This window comes from Gavialis gangeticus, unplaced genomic scaffold (assembly GCF_001723915.1).
Source record: "Gavialis gangeticus isolate Ggan-Ray unplaced genomic scaffold, GavGan_comp1, whole genome shotgun sequence".
NCBI lineage: Eukaryota > Metazoa > Chordata > Crocodylia > Gavialidae > Gavialis > Gavialis gangeticus.
Genome location: NW_017728993.1, coordinates 5,961,119 through 5,976,523, shown reverse-complemented (window position 1 = coordinate 5,976,523; position 15,405 = coordinate 5,961,119). Strand labels below are relative to the sequence as shown.

Here is a 15,405-nt window from a genome sequence, read left to right as displayed (position 1 = left end):
GCCTCCTACATACAGAAATTCATGGACTCAATATAGACATTAGATTTATGATACACTACAACCTGCCCAACATCTGACTCCCCAGGTAGCAGGTACCTCTCTCCACTTTTATCTGCTACATCCCCCTTCCACCTCCCCCTGCCGAGCCCGTCTCTCACTCCTCCCCTGCCCCCCATTCCCCATGGGTGCCAGATAACAAAGTTTTACTGTAGATAATACCTCATCAGATCTAGCAAACCCTATTTAACTGGGACTTGAGCAAATATGGTTCAATTTTGCATTTTCTTCCTTTAAAATGTGGGTTCCAACAAACTGAATTTTTGAAAAAAAATAGTCACAACCGCAAACTTGTACCAGACCTATACCTAAACTATTTGGAAGCATTTGATTAGCTTCAGCTGAGTTAGTAATAAAACATGACAGTTAGTGAATCCATATGATTTGGGAGACATTAATATTTAATGCAGGCAGTTAGTTATATGTGACTTCCTTACCCACCCCACTCTGTATTTCCTAGGACTGGGCATCCATCATTTCAGGGCGGGGTGTGGGGGGGAAATATGATTTTTATTTTATTGACAAGTTCATTTTTTTTACACTTTTAAAAAATATTATTAAATTTAAATGCAAATGTAACAGGTTTCCTGGGCAGTGCTGTATAAAATAAGAGAGGTTTTTTTTTGTTTTTTCTCTTGTATAAAAGAAAAGATGTCAGTCAGTTCTTAGGCTTAGAGAGAGGAAGTAGTTAAAGGTTTCTGGGCTTTAAAAAGTTTCTAATTTTTTTTTTTAGTTGGAACAGAAAGGAGGACATGGTTAAATTTAAAGAAGGACATAGTTAATTGTCCTAGACAAGTGAGGGAAATAGAAATGAAAGAAAGAGTATGACCTTCTGGTTAAGACATTGGACCAGGTCTCAAGAGATCCAGGTTTAGCTCTTGGCTTTGTCACAAACTGTCTGCATGATACTTAATCCCACTTTCTGAGTTTCCTATCTGTAAATCAGGACAATAATGTGTAGTTTCTTCTCCCCCCACTCCGCCTCTGTGCGTCTTGCCTCTTTGGATTATAAGCTTACAAGTCTTACAAATAACCGTGCCACCATTTTTTCCTTAACATCACAGTTTTTCACACTGGTCTGAGGAGTATGTGCAACTGAGGTGGTTTACAGAATGGCTGGCCACACGGCATTAATTCTCTCTATTTCCAGCTGATAAACTGCATTCATGGTTGGTTAACTATACTTTTGTAATACTACTGATCCACTGGTGGAGTTGCTGCTGGGCTGTCATTTAGGATGTCTATATATGTGCTCTGAGGTGGAAGGGGGGGAGGACTCTTTAATGAGAGTGGCTCTGAGAGCTACTCTAATTAAGCATCTGTAGCATCACATGTATTCAGCATCCCACACTTCAAAATGGCAGCAGGGGCACTTTAACTAAAGCTCATTTGAACTTTAAGGCACACCCACCACCATTTCAAAATGTGGGGATGCTAAATACACATGATGCGGAGGCTGCTGGAGCACACTAATTAGCATGCTCCAAGAGATTCACAGCAGACTCGGTTAATCGTGTGGGCTGGATAGATGTTTGGGTTGGAAGGGATCTCAGTAGATCGAGTCCAACCCCCTGCCATGGGCAGGAAAGAGCACTGGGGTCAGACGACCCTAGCCAGGTGCATGTCTAGCCTCAGCCAGGTGCATGATAGCATGGCCCTATGTACTAGATTGGGCATGTAAGACTGGGAAGGCTGCACAAGGCTGACCCTGGTGCCCAGGGGCCAGCCAAGACAGCACTGTCTGAGTGCAGGGGTCAGGCAGTGATGGCACAGGACCTGATCTGGGCACAGGAACTGGCCCTGTGCCACTTACCTGGCTCACAGGGCCAGAAGAGTGAACACCACTGCCTTTAAATGAAGGCTTGTGGGAGGTTTCTCTGTCTCCTGCAGGTTTGGATGTTGCATATTGGCATGAAATGGAAGGGAATGGGAAACTTGGTCATTTTCCACTAAAATGAAATCCAATTTAGCTTTTGGGAATGGGCAAATGGCCAAAAAAGATCCTGATGTGTCAAGGACATAACTTGTCTAGTCCCAATAACTTTTACAGAAACATTAAGTCACTTTGTCTCCTGTGGGTGTATTTAAAGCTTACGTTCTATCCGACCCTGTTCCTCATCGAAAAAATTATAGACACAGTAAAAACACACACACACCGTAATGGACTGATGTAAAAAAAAACAAAACTAGATAAAGATTTGTTCAAAACCCATGTTGATAAGCATGATGGGAAGCCTCTAGGTAGTGGATATAAATGGCAGAGAACTCATTAGAGGTAGCAGTTTGTGTCTGTAACTGAGAGAGCTTTCCCGGTTTACAGTATCAGTCTCATGTTCAATCCAGTAGCAAGAAGACAACAGCATGGCTGGAGGGAAGAAAACCTGGTTAATTGTAGTATTCTCTGTGTGAAAGCGCCTCAAAAATGTCACTGGTAGCTGCTGGAGCAGAAGCTAATTGAGGTTGTGTTTTGTTTTTAGGGTAGTGCATGCTGAATAGCTGCAATCTGCTGCCCATAGCTTTGTTTTTTTTCCCTCCTGCCTTCCCTCACCCTACCACTGAAATTCTCATGCATTTCCAGTCCGATCTGAGAGCCCCACTCCCTCATGTGTGTCTTTTGTTTCCTCTTTTTAATGGCAATTCCCTGCCCTTTGGCTCTGATGCTCTTCATGCGAAATTAATTCCAAGGCTCTCGTGAAGGCGGTCCGGGTAAAATTTCTTCTGCATCATCCTTTTGGGGATAATTGTTTATGATGTGACGTCAGTCCAATTGATTTTCTCTTGAATGGCTGAGGGAGAGCAAAGGGATCAGCAGACACAAATGTGAAGCCAAGCTTACAGCCTCTCTGATTTCGGCGATCTACAGAACCTGACACTCTGAACGTACTGACATTATTCGAATCGAATTGTAGTGACTAGAGAGCTGCATGCAGATAATGTAATCTCTGGCTATTTATTCAGGCTTAATATTTAATTTTTTTTTTCTCTGCAGTCCTGTTTACGTGCACGTTTCATGGCAGAGCCTCCTCCTAATCTGACAGTGCCTGAGAATTAATCTTGTTCACCCAGCTGCTGCAATAGGATTATAAAGAGGGGAAGTGCGTCACAAGGTACGAAAAGGGGTAATGCATTTGGTGAAAGTGGGGGGAAAAATGGGAAATAGGTTCTTGTGTTCTTGAGGGGTATTGTGTCAGGAGATGCAAGCAGGCTACCATGTGACAAGGTACAGAGCTGGAGGGATTGGCTGAGATACTGGCAGGCATGTGAGCTAAGCCGGCACTCGCTCTCTCTCCCTTTCTCTCTCAGCATCCTTCTGTGATCCTCTAGGTGATACAGACACAGCAGCATCCATGGCCTGTCTTCTGCCTTAGCACTTTTTTTTTCCCCTCCTCCCTCCCCCGTCTGGCAGCTGTACAAATCAGGGATCTGAGACATTTATTTTAAGGGCTTACATTGAGCATCTGGTAACTGGAATCGTATTCTCCTGCATTTTTTCAGGCTCCTTGGAAATTGAGGAATGCAATTCTGCCATCATGATGGAAGGTAGGTGATTTTCTGAGCAGCTCTTGCAGGTTTCTGAGTGTTTTAAATGCCAGGGATGTGGGAATGAGGGGAAAGCGTGCTGAAGCTTGGCTTGGGTACAAATTGCATGCGGTTGGGGGGGGCGTTCCCCCTCTAAAAACCCTGTCTGAAGCTTTTCAAAACTTGCGTGTTGCAAATTAGGGTATAATATACAGCTTGTTAGACTATTGCCTTCACATCCCTGGTCCTGTGTTTGCTGCTGAGGATTGCCAAATTTCTATTTAGCCTGCTCTGCTCAGGATGATAAAACAGAAGTATCCAGTGATTCATGGTAGCATAGCAGTATCTTAAGCATAAAATGTATGTGTTCAGAGTAAATATAGGGTAGTCTGCATCAAAATCCTTTGACTAACCTTTAAGTCATTTACATGGAAACTCACTTCCTGAATTCGGCATTATTCAAGGATGCAATTCCATGGTGTTCTTTAAGCTGCTGGGATGGGATTTTGTTCTTCTACAGTCTGGTTCTAAGGCTGTGTATCATAATAGTTTGAGGGGGAGCAAATGCATTAGAAGAGGACTTATTCATGTAATGTCTCTGGATGCGGGGGTGGGGGGGGCAGGGATTTATTTAGTTACTTTGGTTGGGGTTCATTGAAATGAAATGTGGCCTGCTGGGTGCAATAAGGTAGTTCTTGGAAATGGTCGAAGGATGCAAATCTGGTCATATATGGCAAAAGCCTCCTGATGTTTCCTGAACATATTTAAACCTGTTCTGGTTTTCCAGCCATATGTAAATCTGTATCTTGTCCTGTTGAGTGGGAGATTTGAGAAAAGGAGCTTTCTAAAAACATACAGCAGATATTTTATAGCCTATAAGATCAAACTCTTAATCATGTTTAACAGTCTCTAGGATGATAACCGGAAGGGACTGTGACCAGGATATACACAGGCAAATATAGAGCCTGCCATTCTTCTCATTTTCACACTATACAGTGATGCAAAAATACTGGCCTTTTCAAAGATGACAGGCAGAATTTTGAATCCACCCTCGATTGAACTATATAGACTACTGACTATTACAGTATTCCAATCAGCCATAAAAATAGTTATGCTGCATATTGAACAAAGACCTCTAGTGTTGATTTAAAACATGTATATAATCTTTTGAAATGTACAGAAATTGGATGCTACTATGCAAATGTATTTGCATGTGTGAATACTTTTCTGTTCCATCACCTTTTTGTTGTTGTTTAGCTATTACAAGAATTAAGATTATTGCTTTCTAATCCTAAAAGGACTTTATATTTGTACTGTATATATAGATTAAATAGCGTATAAACTAGCATTAGGAATAAATTTTAAAAACACATACATTCATTAATGATCTAAAACTTAAATATGCTGGGAACCAATTGATCTGAATTCAGATGAATTCCTTTCTCTCGTATTAAATCACTTCAATCTATTTTATTTTGCAAAAGTATATCTAGCCCTATCCAAAAGAGATTTAATTCCTGATACTGTTTTAGCAAGTCCTGTCATTTGGGGGGGGCTTTTCCCTTCTGGCTATTTGTCAAATGAATAAAATTCCTAAAGTGTGTTTCAGGGAGATGATATATCACTAACGTAAATCCTTGATTCCCCTTGCAGTGTTGTCCGTTGTGTCATCACAGGATATCAGTTCAGTGCGTGATGATAAGCTTATCAAAGTATTGCCTCAAGTAAAGTGTGGAACTGAACAAAGGCATGAATTGAGCTTTATGGATAGTATTGCTATGGATGTGCAAGATGCATCTGAGATTGCTACCTTGCGTGCCTCACAAAGAAAACAGCAATAACAAATTTATTATGATATAGAGCAGAAAATGTTTCTGTTGGGGAACAAATCCAACCAAATTTTTCATGTCTGGTGTTTGTGACATATTCAATTGCTTAACGTGTTTCTCAATTATCTTAATGCATTTGGGATCCTAGAAAGGAAGCATGAAAATTGAATTAGCAGATGAAATTATTAACACATCTGATTTAATTTTTAAAGACTTAAAAGTAGTTCTATTTGTGGACAATTTTCACAATCAAAATCCTACTTCAGAAGACTGTCATTTTGCAGATTCACTTCTTGCTACTGATATGTTTTTTGCATTTGCTTTCACCACATATTTAACCTGAAATTTCAGGCTTTCTTTAAAACAAGCCTTTGTAAAAGCTGTAAAGAATGATATGGATCCTATTTTTCAAAGTTATGTTGAAGTCTTTGAGAGGGATGTGCCACCACAACATCAAAATGCTGTATTTCTATGTGAGAACTTGCGAGAGGAATTGACTAGAAACAGAAATGAAACAGTATTTTTCATCCAAAATAAATAAAGAAGAGCACTTGGGTAATAATTTCTAGATTTAAATATTATTGAAGTTAGTGTTCTTAGCTGTGTAAACTCTCTTCCTTCATCCTGTTTGGTACAGTATCTGAGTCCGCTCCTGAAACTCAAGCAGATATCTGGTTGGACTTTTTTCCCCCCTTTTGCTTACTGGAGAAGAGGGAAAACCTTGTATTGAATCTAATCAAATGTATTTAATTTTGAAATGTCTTGGAGATATGATAAAGTCAAATTTTAAAATCTACAAGGAAAAGTATGCATTTCACTGTGTGCTTAGCATTCATAGTCAACACCCTCAAAAGCAACCCCAAAATCCCAGCGTGACAGCTGTGTCTTCAGAGAGCCCTCTTGCACTGAGTGCACCCTGAATACCAGCCCTGAAATGTTTAGACTGACAGAGGTAAAAGCGTCCTGAACACCATGTGGGAGTGCACACCGTTAATTATTATTTAACATGTGCATTGCTTGTTGTCTAGAGGCCAAGCAGGTCAAAGACCTATTTGTGCTAGGTAGCAGTCCATTGTAGAAAATGACAGGCCCTGCCTTGGAGAGCGGACAGGTTTAAAATATTGAGAGAGAGGACCTATAACAGAAATGTATCACGTGACACAGCTACTTTTTGTATCCAACTAACTGTAAAGCAGGTATGCAATTTTAGCTCAGGAACAGTCTTTTGCATAGTAGTTACAGATATCATAGACGTTTAGATAGTTATTTTGCACTTCAGTGTGACAGTGGACCTGATCCTACAACCCTTGCCCAAATAATCCTATTTTACAGCATAATTGGAGTAACCATATAAGCATAATACAAAACGAGAGGCTTCTTTTCTGTTTATTCTTAATTCATTGCCTTTCAACTGCATTGAAAGTATTTTATTCAAAGCTTAATTAACTTATGGAACTTGCTGCCACAATATGTAATTGAAGCCAGTGGTTTATTAGGGGTCAAAAAGACAGCTCTATGGAGCCTCTACAGTTGTATTAGACGGGGTATCTTTTTTCATAGGGATTATTAAGCACTATGTTTCGGTACATAACTAACTGCAGTGGTTTAGGAAAAAAACTTATGGACTAACTTGCTGCCAGTGTTGCCTACTACGGGGTTTTTGCATTTTCCTCTGGTACTGGCAGCTGTCAGAAATTGGAAAACTAGATTGGAAGGACCGTGGTGACACAGTGGCAGATAGAGCAACAGACTGGACAGGGAGCAGAAAGCAGAGCAGCTGATTTGAGCAGGGAAAGGGGATTAGAGTGGCACTCGGGGAGGGTGTAGAGCTAATTTATGGCATGCCTGCCAAAAAGGTTGTCTCCCACTGACCTAGAGCTAGAGCTGATGGCAGCTAACAGTGATTGGTAAAATCTTTCCTTTGCTTATAGAAAGGAAAATCAAGAATGGTGGTTTCACTGTACTTTAGGTAGCCTGGCTTCAGTGAATGGGGCTTTTCTTTGCTGCCTGCCTGAATCCTCAACATGCCAATGTTATGCATATATAATATTTATGAAAATGCTTCCTGGAAGGGGAAAAAATTGTTTTATACTTTTCTAATTTTCCAAAGGTAAAATTGGAAGCCAGGTTTTGTCTGTACCGCTGGCAGCATGGCACATCAGGAAGTCCAGGAGATTGTAGTAGGACCTGAACTGCAACTAGTGACCTGTGGCGAAATGTTTGTATGTGCCCAAGCAGTGGTTCTAAGTATTTTGTTTGACTAGTGGTAACTACTGATATGGGTCTGGCTTACAAAGAGGCTGGATAATTTGTAACAATAACATTTACAATTATTCATGATGCCATGTAAGGGTTGTTTGTTTTCTCCTTAACTTACTAGTGATCAACCTGATAGGAGTTGCATAACATTTTAAAAACTGATAGTGTATAAGTATACATTTAAAATTGTTATAGCTTATGCTCCAAAAAGTGTAGCTTGTAGCCTCCTAAATTCTCAATTATGGGAAACAGGTCTGGATCTAGACTTGATGGCTCATGTCTATCTTTAACGAAGTGTCAAGAGGCCGTACTCTTCACCGTTGTTGTAACTGCACTTTTTTCCCCTCTTTGTTCCTAAAGATCTTATATGAAGATATTACAGTTGCAGAAGATGCATCAGGCGTTGTGTATTCCAAGCAAAGACTTTCTTCCTCTGTAATGTGGCATTGAATCTGTGCAGTCTCTTTATATCATTTTGAGTTGTGCACATATTAATATCCTGCTGTTTTTAAAACCACTTTGTAAGCAGTAATAAACACCTTAGCTCCTTGTGAATATGTGGCCACGGTTCCCCAAACCATTTGTGAAACGCATGGTTACAGTTCAAACTGATAGCAAAGCAGTAACTGGAATGGATTAGTGGCTCCAAGCCTTATCCTTTTAGAAAAGACAGTAGAGAAAAATATATTTAGTACCTCTGCTCACTCTAGAATTTTGCGTTATTTACAGCTGGATTGAAACACTTTTCTAGAGTGGTGATGATATTGCTGTTCCAGGTGTCCCATCCCTAGGGCCAAATGTATTCAGCATTCTTGTTACCAGAACACTTTTGAGCATCAATTTTCAGGTAAAGTTTGACCTAAAATCTAGGTTTAATTTAAAAAAAAAAATCCTTGGACAAAAGCAGGCCAGGCATATTATTTGGTTTGATGTTCTTCATGGAGTCCAGTATAAACCTTGAAGTATGTTTGAACAAATACATTTGATGGGGTGTGGTATTTTAATACAATTATTTGGATGAGGCCCAGCTGTATGTGTTCACAGGGAAATGTCATACTTCCTGGTGTAAAATATCCCATCTGGAGTAAACTTATTCCATAAGATAAGGCAAAGCCAGCTTGCTGACAGCCTCTAACATATGTGATCTAAATCCTTTTGTTAGTGTTTTTTGTTTTTCTCCATGTCAAAATACTGACCCCTACCACTAGCCCAGTTATTTGTCAGAGAATCTGTTTTCTGGCATACAGAAGAAAGTGTTGGTTTTTAAACGCCATTATTCACGCCCTGGGAGTTTGTTGTGGATGTGGTAGAGTAGCTCCAGATCCTCTTCTCCATGGTCTCCTTTTCTACCTTGTGGATGCACATCCCTTTGGCCTTGCCTGCAAGGATAATGCAGTGCACAGACTCATGAGGATCGAACTGAAAGGCTGAGACACACTGGAATGTAGGTTTTTTTTCAAACCTGCGATATTTATTTTTATGCAGGGCCTCTTGGATATGAATGTGGAACTTGGTCCTTTGAGGTGTTGCCCAGATGCAACTCTTGGTCGTTCTGTGGGAAATCACAGATTCTTAGCACTTCTGGGAGCTGGACAAAGTGTGTTGAGTCAATTGGTCAAAGAGTGAGGTATACAGAATTAATGAACATTCAGGAAACATTTGGTCTTAAGTTTTCCAGCTGAACAAATTTAGAGCGAAACTTGAACAAAACAAATCTAAGTGTTTAGGAGAAAGGTACGTAAAACCCATCTAACGGACAAGAAATTGTTGTCTTCCTAAGAAAATATTACAGGTTGGAAGATTTGATGCATTTCAAAGGCACAGTGTGGTGCATCAGAAGAACCTATATGTGAGCTAACGATTAAAGTGGGTCCCAGCAGGACTGGTTCAGGAGAACTTCTATTCCTGGTCCCAACATGGTTAATTGTAAAGGCAGTTTATTGAAGAACTTCACATTGATCTTTAGTGCTCGGATTAACTGAATACATAATACTAGTGTATTTGACTAATGTTGGCAGACAAGGTTCTTTGGGTGAATCTGATATCTTTTATTAGACCAACTTAAATAGTTGGAAAAACAATTATTAAGCAAGCTTTCAGGTTCAAAAACCCTTCATCAGGCTAAGGAAGTTTTACCCAAAGAACCTTGTCTGCCTATGTCCTTAGACCAGCACGGCTACAACCTACACCCCTTTGGCTAATGTTATAATTCTTTTGTAAACTTGATGTTAAGGGAGAGAAGGGAATGGTTCAAAAATGTTTGAGTGCAGCTTTAGTCTGTGACTGGCAGTTCTCTTACTGGTTCAATTAAGTGTTGTGTCCACATGCTGCTGATTCTTTTAATCTGCCTGGATAGATGATTTAAACCTAAATATTAAGGCAGCAAAATCTTTGAAGTTTGCAGTGCTCCTGGAAGGATGGATGTGGTGATACTAGCAAGCATAGTGCAGCAAATCTGTTTGTCCTTCAGGCAAGACAGCAAAGTTAAAGCTTGAGGAAATGCAGCGGACAGCATAAAATCCAAATGGATAGTATTTTCCTTGCAGTGTATTCTCTGCTTCAGCCAAATTGGGGTCGTTATTGTACCTTTATTTCCTCCCTTTTGCCTTGCATCTCAAAAGTTTTTTAACGTTGAAGACCTGTGGTTGGAATTAAAGAGCAGTGTTTTCTTTCTTTCTCTGGGAAAACTTTGTGATGCTCTGAAGGAGAAGGGGCTGGGTCTTTAGGATAATGGATTTTCTTGGCCACTGTTCTGAGTTAATTTGGGAACTGCTACGTCTGTTTGTGGTCCTGAAGCTGGTCTAGACAATATATGACTCATGTTCAGAACCTAATAAGTGAGAAGAATAGCATGAATAATAACTTACCTTGCAGCCAATCTGCAGTAGCACCCAGTGCCACTTAAATACTACTGAGATTCCTCCCTTGGAAGGGGATAAAATGTTATTCCCACTTCATGGGTGACTAAGGTGATTTGGTTAGCCCCAAATCATGCAAGATGCTTCTGACACGGACCAGGCTCAAACCTTGATTGCCTATGTCCCAGCCCAGCTCTTTACCACAAAGACCATATTCCTGCATTTTTTGCAACTACACTTTTGAAAACAGCTGTTGAGACTTTTTTTTAATTCCTTCATTGTAGGGTGCTTGCCTTGCAATACCAAGTATTTTATTTCCTGATGTTCTGAGCACCTGCAGCTCCCCTTGGCTTCAATTAACATTAAAGCTCAGAACTTCGGGAAAAACGGCCCAGGGTGTCTTAACTAAGATGTCCACAAATTGATGGCAGCAAAACAAGTGGCCCATTTTGAAAGTGTGAAGTCCTGAAATGAAAAGTCAAGAATAGGATTTCCTGTGTCATTTCTACCTGTTCTGGCCAACTTAGTTGGAAAGTCAGACAAAAATTTGATTTTTTTTTTTTTTCTTTGAGTTTTATGTCTGCACCATCCTGTTTCCATGGCAACACATTCCCGATTTGTACAGCTGTAGAACCACATGAAGTACAGTCTTGGTAAGACTGTGTAGAATGTGTCTAATGTTTAATTAAAGGTTGGTAACCAGTAAGGGACACTACGTGTTTAGTGTGGAGCCAAAGACGGAAGAAAAAAATCCTTCTTCAGTAATGAAAAACTGGTCAGATACCTCCACTCTTGCCTTTTCCCCTTCCATTTCTTCCCCTCCCATGTCATTTCAGAATGCGAAGAGAGTATTTTTTCCAGCTACAAAGCATTTCATGTTCACCGACAGACCCCTAGTGATCACAATACTTGAAGGCACCTGCAGCTTGGTGATAAGAAAATAGTAAAGGCAGAAAGGAAATTTCTAGTTTGCATTTGCCTTAATCTGTTCCTGAAAGACTTATATTTTGTAAAATGTGCACACAGTGACAAACTACCTCCCTTCTCATAGTGGAACATTAAAAATACTTGCTACTCCTGAATATTTCCTGTGTATTCATGGACTCTTTTAATAGAGATCATGTATTTTGGTGTCATTAACAGAAATACAATTTTCAGGGGTGGCATTGTAATTACCAGAGAGACAGCAAACATGGCAGTGCTCGTGACAGCATAGATACCTGTCCATGCAAACTATATGCAGGATTGCACAGACTATTTTTTAGTTAGCTGGACCAATTGGCCCTGTGCTGTAATATAAATCTGATAAGTCTGACCTAGATGCAAGCTTTGTGATGCTATTTCCTCTTAAGTAATCTATCCCCAGGGTTGTTTTTTAATCATGTGAAAAGATATAAGGAGTCGCATAAAAGTTAGGAAAGGAATTGTGTGTTTATAATTGAAGCCAGCAGTTTTTTGCATTTTTATGGATTACAGAATGCATGAATTAGCCAGGTGCCACTGCACTTGAATCATATAGGCCTAAGAATAGAAACCAAATACCTTCAGCTATCTCTTCTATCTTTAGGGTACTGTTACATGAAAATGTTTCTATTTCTTGGCAACGCTCTGTTGCATTCAACATTTTTGCGTACTTCCATCTTACTAAAACATCTTTTGTGAATTTCAACTAATACAAAAAGAAAAACTAAACCATATGATGTAGAATTTGCTTTTCCTAACTGAATATATTGTTTGTGTGCAACATAATGGAATTTGGTTTTATCTAGTTAACTTAGCAATGTATAGAACTGGTCCCCATATTTTCTTTTATTATTATATTAAAAATGCTAAACTCTACTACAATTTGGTCAATGACTGTTTTCTTTTTTATTTAATACTAAGAATGGGAAAGACTGGCCTTGCTGGAGCATTTCATTTGTAAAATGGTTACAGCTCCAGATTTTTACATTTATGGCTTTGCAGACATCACAAGACGACACTTTAAAAAAAATTGAATTCCTTTTCACAGATGCAAAAAAACTAGAACTCTCAGTTCCAAAATAATACCTTTTATTAGACCAACTGGAAAGCTGCAAGAGAACTGTCCTTTTCTGCAAGCTTTCGGGATCAAAGAAAGCTTGCAGAAAAGGACAACTGAGCCCAAAAGCTTGATGCCGAAAGTTTGCAGAAAAGGACAGTTCTCTTGCAGCTTTCCAGTTGGTCTAATAAAAGGTATCATTCTGCAACCAAGAGTTCTAGTTTTTTGTAGGTCTTTTGTCTCAGACCAACATGGCTACACCCCTTTCACAGATGCTAAATTTCAAAGAACAGCTCTTACAATAAAACCCCATTTTTACATTAATATACTTGGAGAAAGGAGGGAAGTGAATACATCCTTTAAAGTTTCAGAAGCAAATTCTGCACTTATATGATTTGGCTCGGGTCCACTGAAGTCGATAGAATTGAACCAATTGTTTGAGAATAACCTACTGCTTACAGATCTGGAACAATAGGGATCTTGGCACCAACTTGATAAGGAAAGCAGTTATCATTACATTCTCATTTACACCCAGTTGAACCAACTGACTTGCTTCCAGCAGAGCTAGTGAAGGTTTGTACCACTGTGAGCTCAGAATCTGGCTAAATGACTCTGCGCTGTATGTGACAGAAACCCATTACTCCAACAGGCATTTTACTTGTCACAGCCTACATGGTCATATAGGGAAGCGATAGTTCACAAACACAAATACAGTATGCTTTATGCTTGCTACAAGCTCTGGGCATGTTCCACCTCTCCCAGGTCTGCCTGTGACATGCAGGCTGCACATTGTTCATAGCTAAAGTAGTATATCCCATAGGTTATCACTAAAATGCAGAACAAATAAGGGAAGTGGAGTTATAAGGCACAATGGAGTGGTGCATAACCACCTATATCAGGCTGTCCAACTGGTGGCCCACAAGCTGCAAGAAGCCCATGAGGGGTTAATATGCAGCCCACAGCCTCCTGCCCAGCTGCCGCTCCACCCGCTGCTCTTGCAGCAGCAATGGCCAGGGTCTTCAGGCTCCCTTGCCCTCTTCTGGCTTCTGGTTCCTGTTCCTGGGGGTAGGGCAGGGCAGTGCAAAGGGGCCAGGTTGCCCATGGCGCATGCTGCAGGTGGACCTCTTGCATCACATGCCGGAGGGGGTGGGGGTGCTGAGTGATTTGACAAGGGGGAGCTGGGCTTCTTGCATTGCAGAAGCTGCCTGTGCAGCAAGGTGGGGGTGGGTTACATGCGTGGTGGTGTGTGGGAAGCTGGGCAGTGTGCAGCAGTGGGGGTTTGGGGGGCTCGGGGGGCAGCCCTGGATCTACAGCCCACTCTGTGTGTGGCCCCCAGTTGCCCAGATGTTGGTCAGCCCTGATCTGTATCATCATCATACTCTTGTGGGCTGAGCTTGCTTGTTTGTTTTCTGAACTTCTTTTTTTTTATTATTATTCTTCATTTTTCTTCCTCAAAAAATGCAGGAAGTTTCTTCTGCTTTTGCAGAAGTTTTTCCTCCTCCCATGTGTTATGTGTTTTCTTCCCTTCCTTGCCTGATATCTGTATTTATAGCTTTCATATCTTGGCACCCATGAAAACCAGAGGTGAAGTGACACAGCACCACTTATCTTACCTTTTTATCCTGAGGTCCATGAAACATGGGATCTACTTCCAAGCCATCCCTGTTCTTGCAAAACCACTCTTGATTTCACTCAGTTGTATTTAATTTCATCTGTGGCATCTTACTCTTTCCAGTACAGAATAATTTGCCTGAATATTAGTGACACGGGCATTTGAACTTTGTTATGTTATTCCATTTATTTCGTCTTTTTATGGTTCCAAGGGCTAACTGCCTTTGTGGTGGCTTTGTATTTGGCATTAGGAAACATTTTCAGTGTTGTGTATGTAATCCCTTCTACTTGAAAAACCCCTCACATGTCAAGAGTGATTACACATTTCTAGCCAACTCGTAGATCCCTTAGTTGATGATTAACTACCCTATTGCCAAGCACTATTTCAGCAGATGCACAGAAAAGCATAATGAAATTGCTCTGACTGCTACCAGTGAGAAGTGGCAGAAGATAATAAACTGCTTCCAGAAATTAAACAACTCAAAGAAAAGATCTCCTGTTATTTGTTAACATCCTTCTGTTGTGGAAAGAAGCAGATACACACCAGATTATGACCTGACACAACCAATGCTGGTGCCAAAGCACATAAACTTAATTTATCATCTTCCACTCTAGAAAAAGACACACATCCCATATTCAGTCACCTTTTTTAGAAAAAAAACAATGCAAACCTATACCTAAACCAAAATATTGCATGTTTCCATCTCTGTAAAAAAAACTGTGTGTTAGATCAGAGCTCCAGGAAATTCAAGTATAAACCTTTGAAACTTAGGTGGTGGGCTCTTTGTGGTGGTTTTCCTTTTTCCTCTATAAAATTAATGTAATTTACAGGTTGTGTTTTAGTAATTTATGCTATTTCCCCTTCATTAGCTATGTATCAGAAACTGTAATTTCTTTTGTTTTTGGAAGCCCAGAGTTCTTCCTGCATTCACTGGTTGACCTGAATTTCAGAGAAGTGCATAGGTGGTGGAAGGCTGGGGCTAATGGGGCTCACCCCCCGCAAACGCAGGGCAGCAGGTAGGGCCACAAGGCAGCCCAGCCTCAGGTAGCTGCAGCAGGGCTGGAGAGGGGTACATGTGCAGTCAGGATTGCAGCCTGGTGTGTGGATCACTGGCTGTCCAGCATAGCAGGCAAATATCAATCTATTCTGTGAGGGGGAGGGGGCCTATGGCGTGGGAGTGAGGGGCAACAGAATGGACAGAGGCAGGGCACTGGCATGTCACTGCTTTCCACTGGCATGTCTCTTCCCTCC

The 15,405-nt window shown here is 40.6% G+C and overlaps 1 protein-coding gene across 3 annotated transcripts in view; it reads left to right on the top strand.

Moving 5' to 3' along the window:
* SGIP1 (SH3 domain GRB2 like endophilin interacting protein 1) overlaps positions 1 to 15,405 on the top strand; it is a 233,691-nt gene that overhangs the window by 27,470 nt on the left and 190,816 nt on the right. For 2 of the 3 annotated variants that reach the window (XM_019528431.1, XM_019528429.1), the window contains exons 2-3: positions 3,047 to 3,164; positions 3,553 to 3,597. In XM_019528431.1, the coding sequence (XP_019383976.1) occupies positions 3,588 to 3,597 (10 nt within the window). In that variant the 5' untranslated portion in view covers positions 3,047 to 3,164; positions 3,553 to 3,587. Of the gene's footprint in view, positions 1 to 3,046; positions 3,165 to 3,323; positions 3,598 to 15,405 lie in introns of those variants that run through there. The other variant, XM_019528428.1, reaches the window with a different exon arrangement.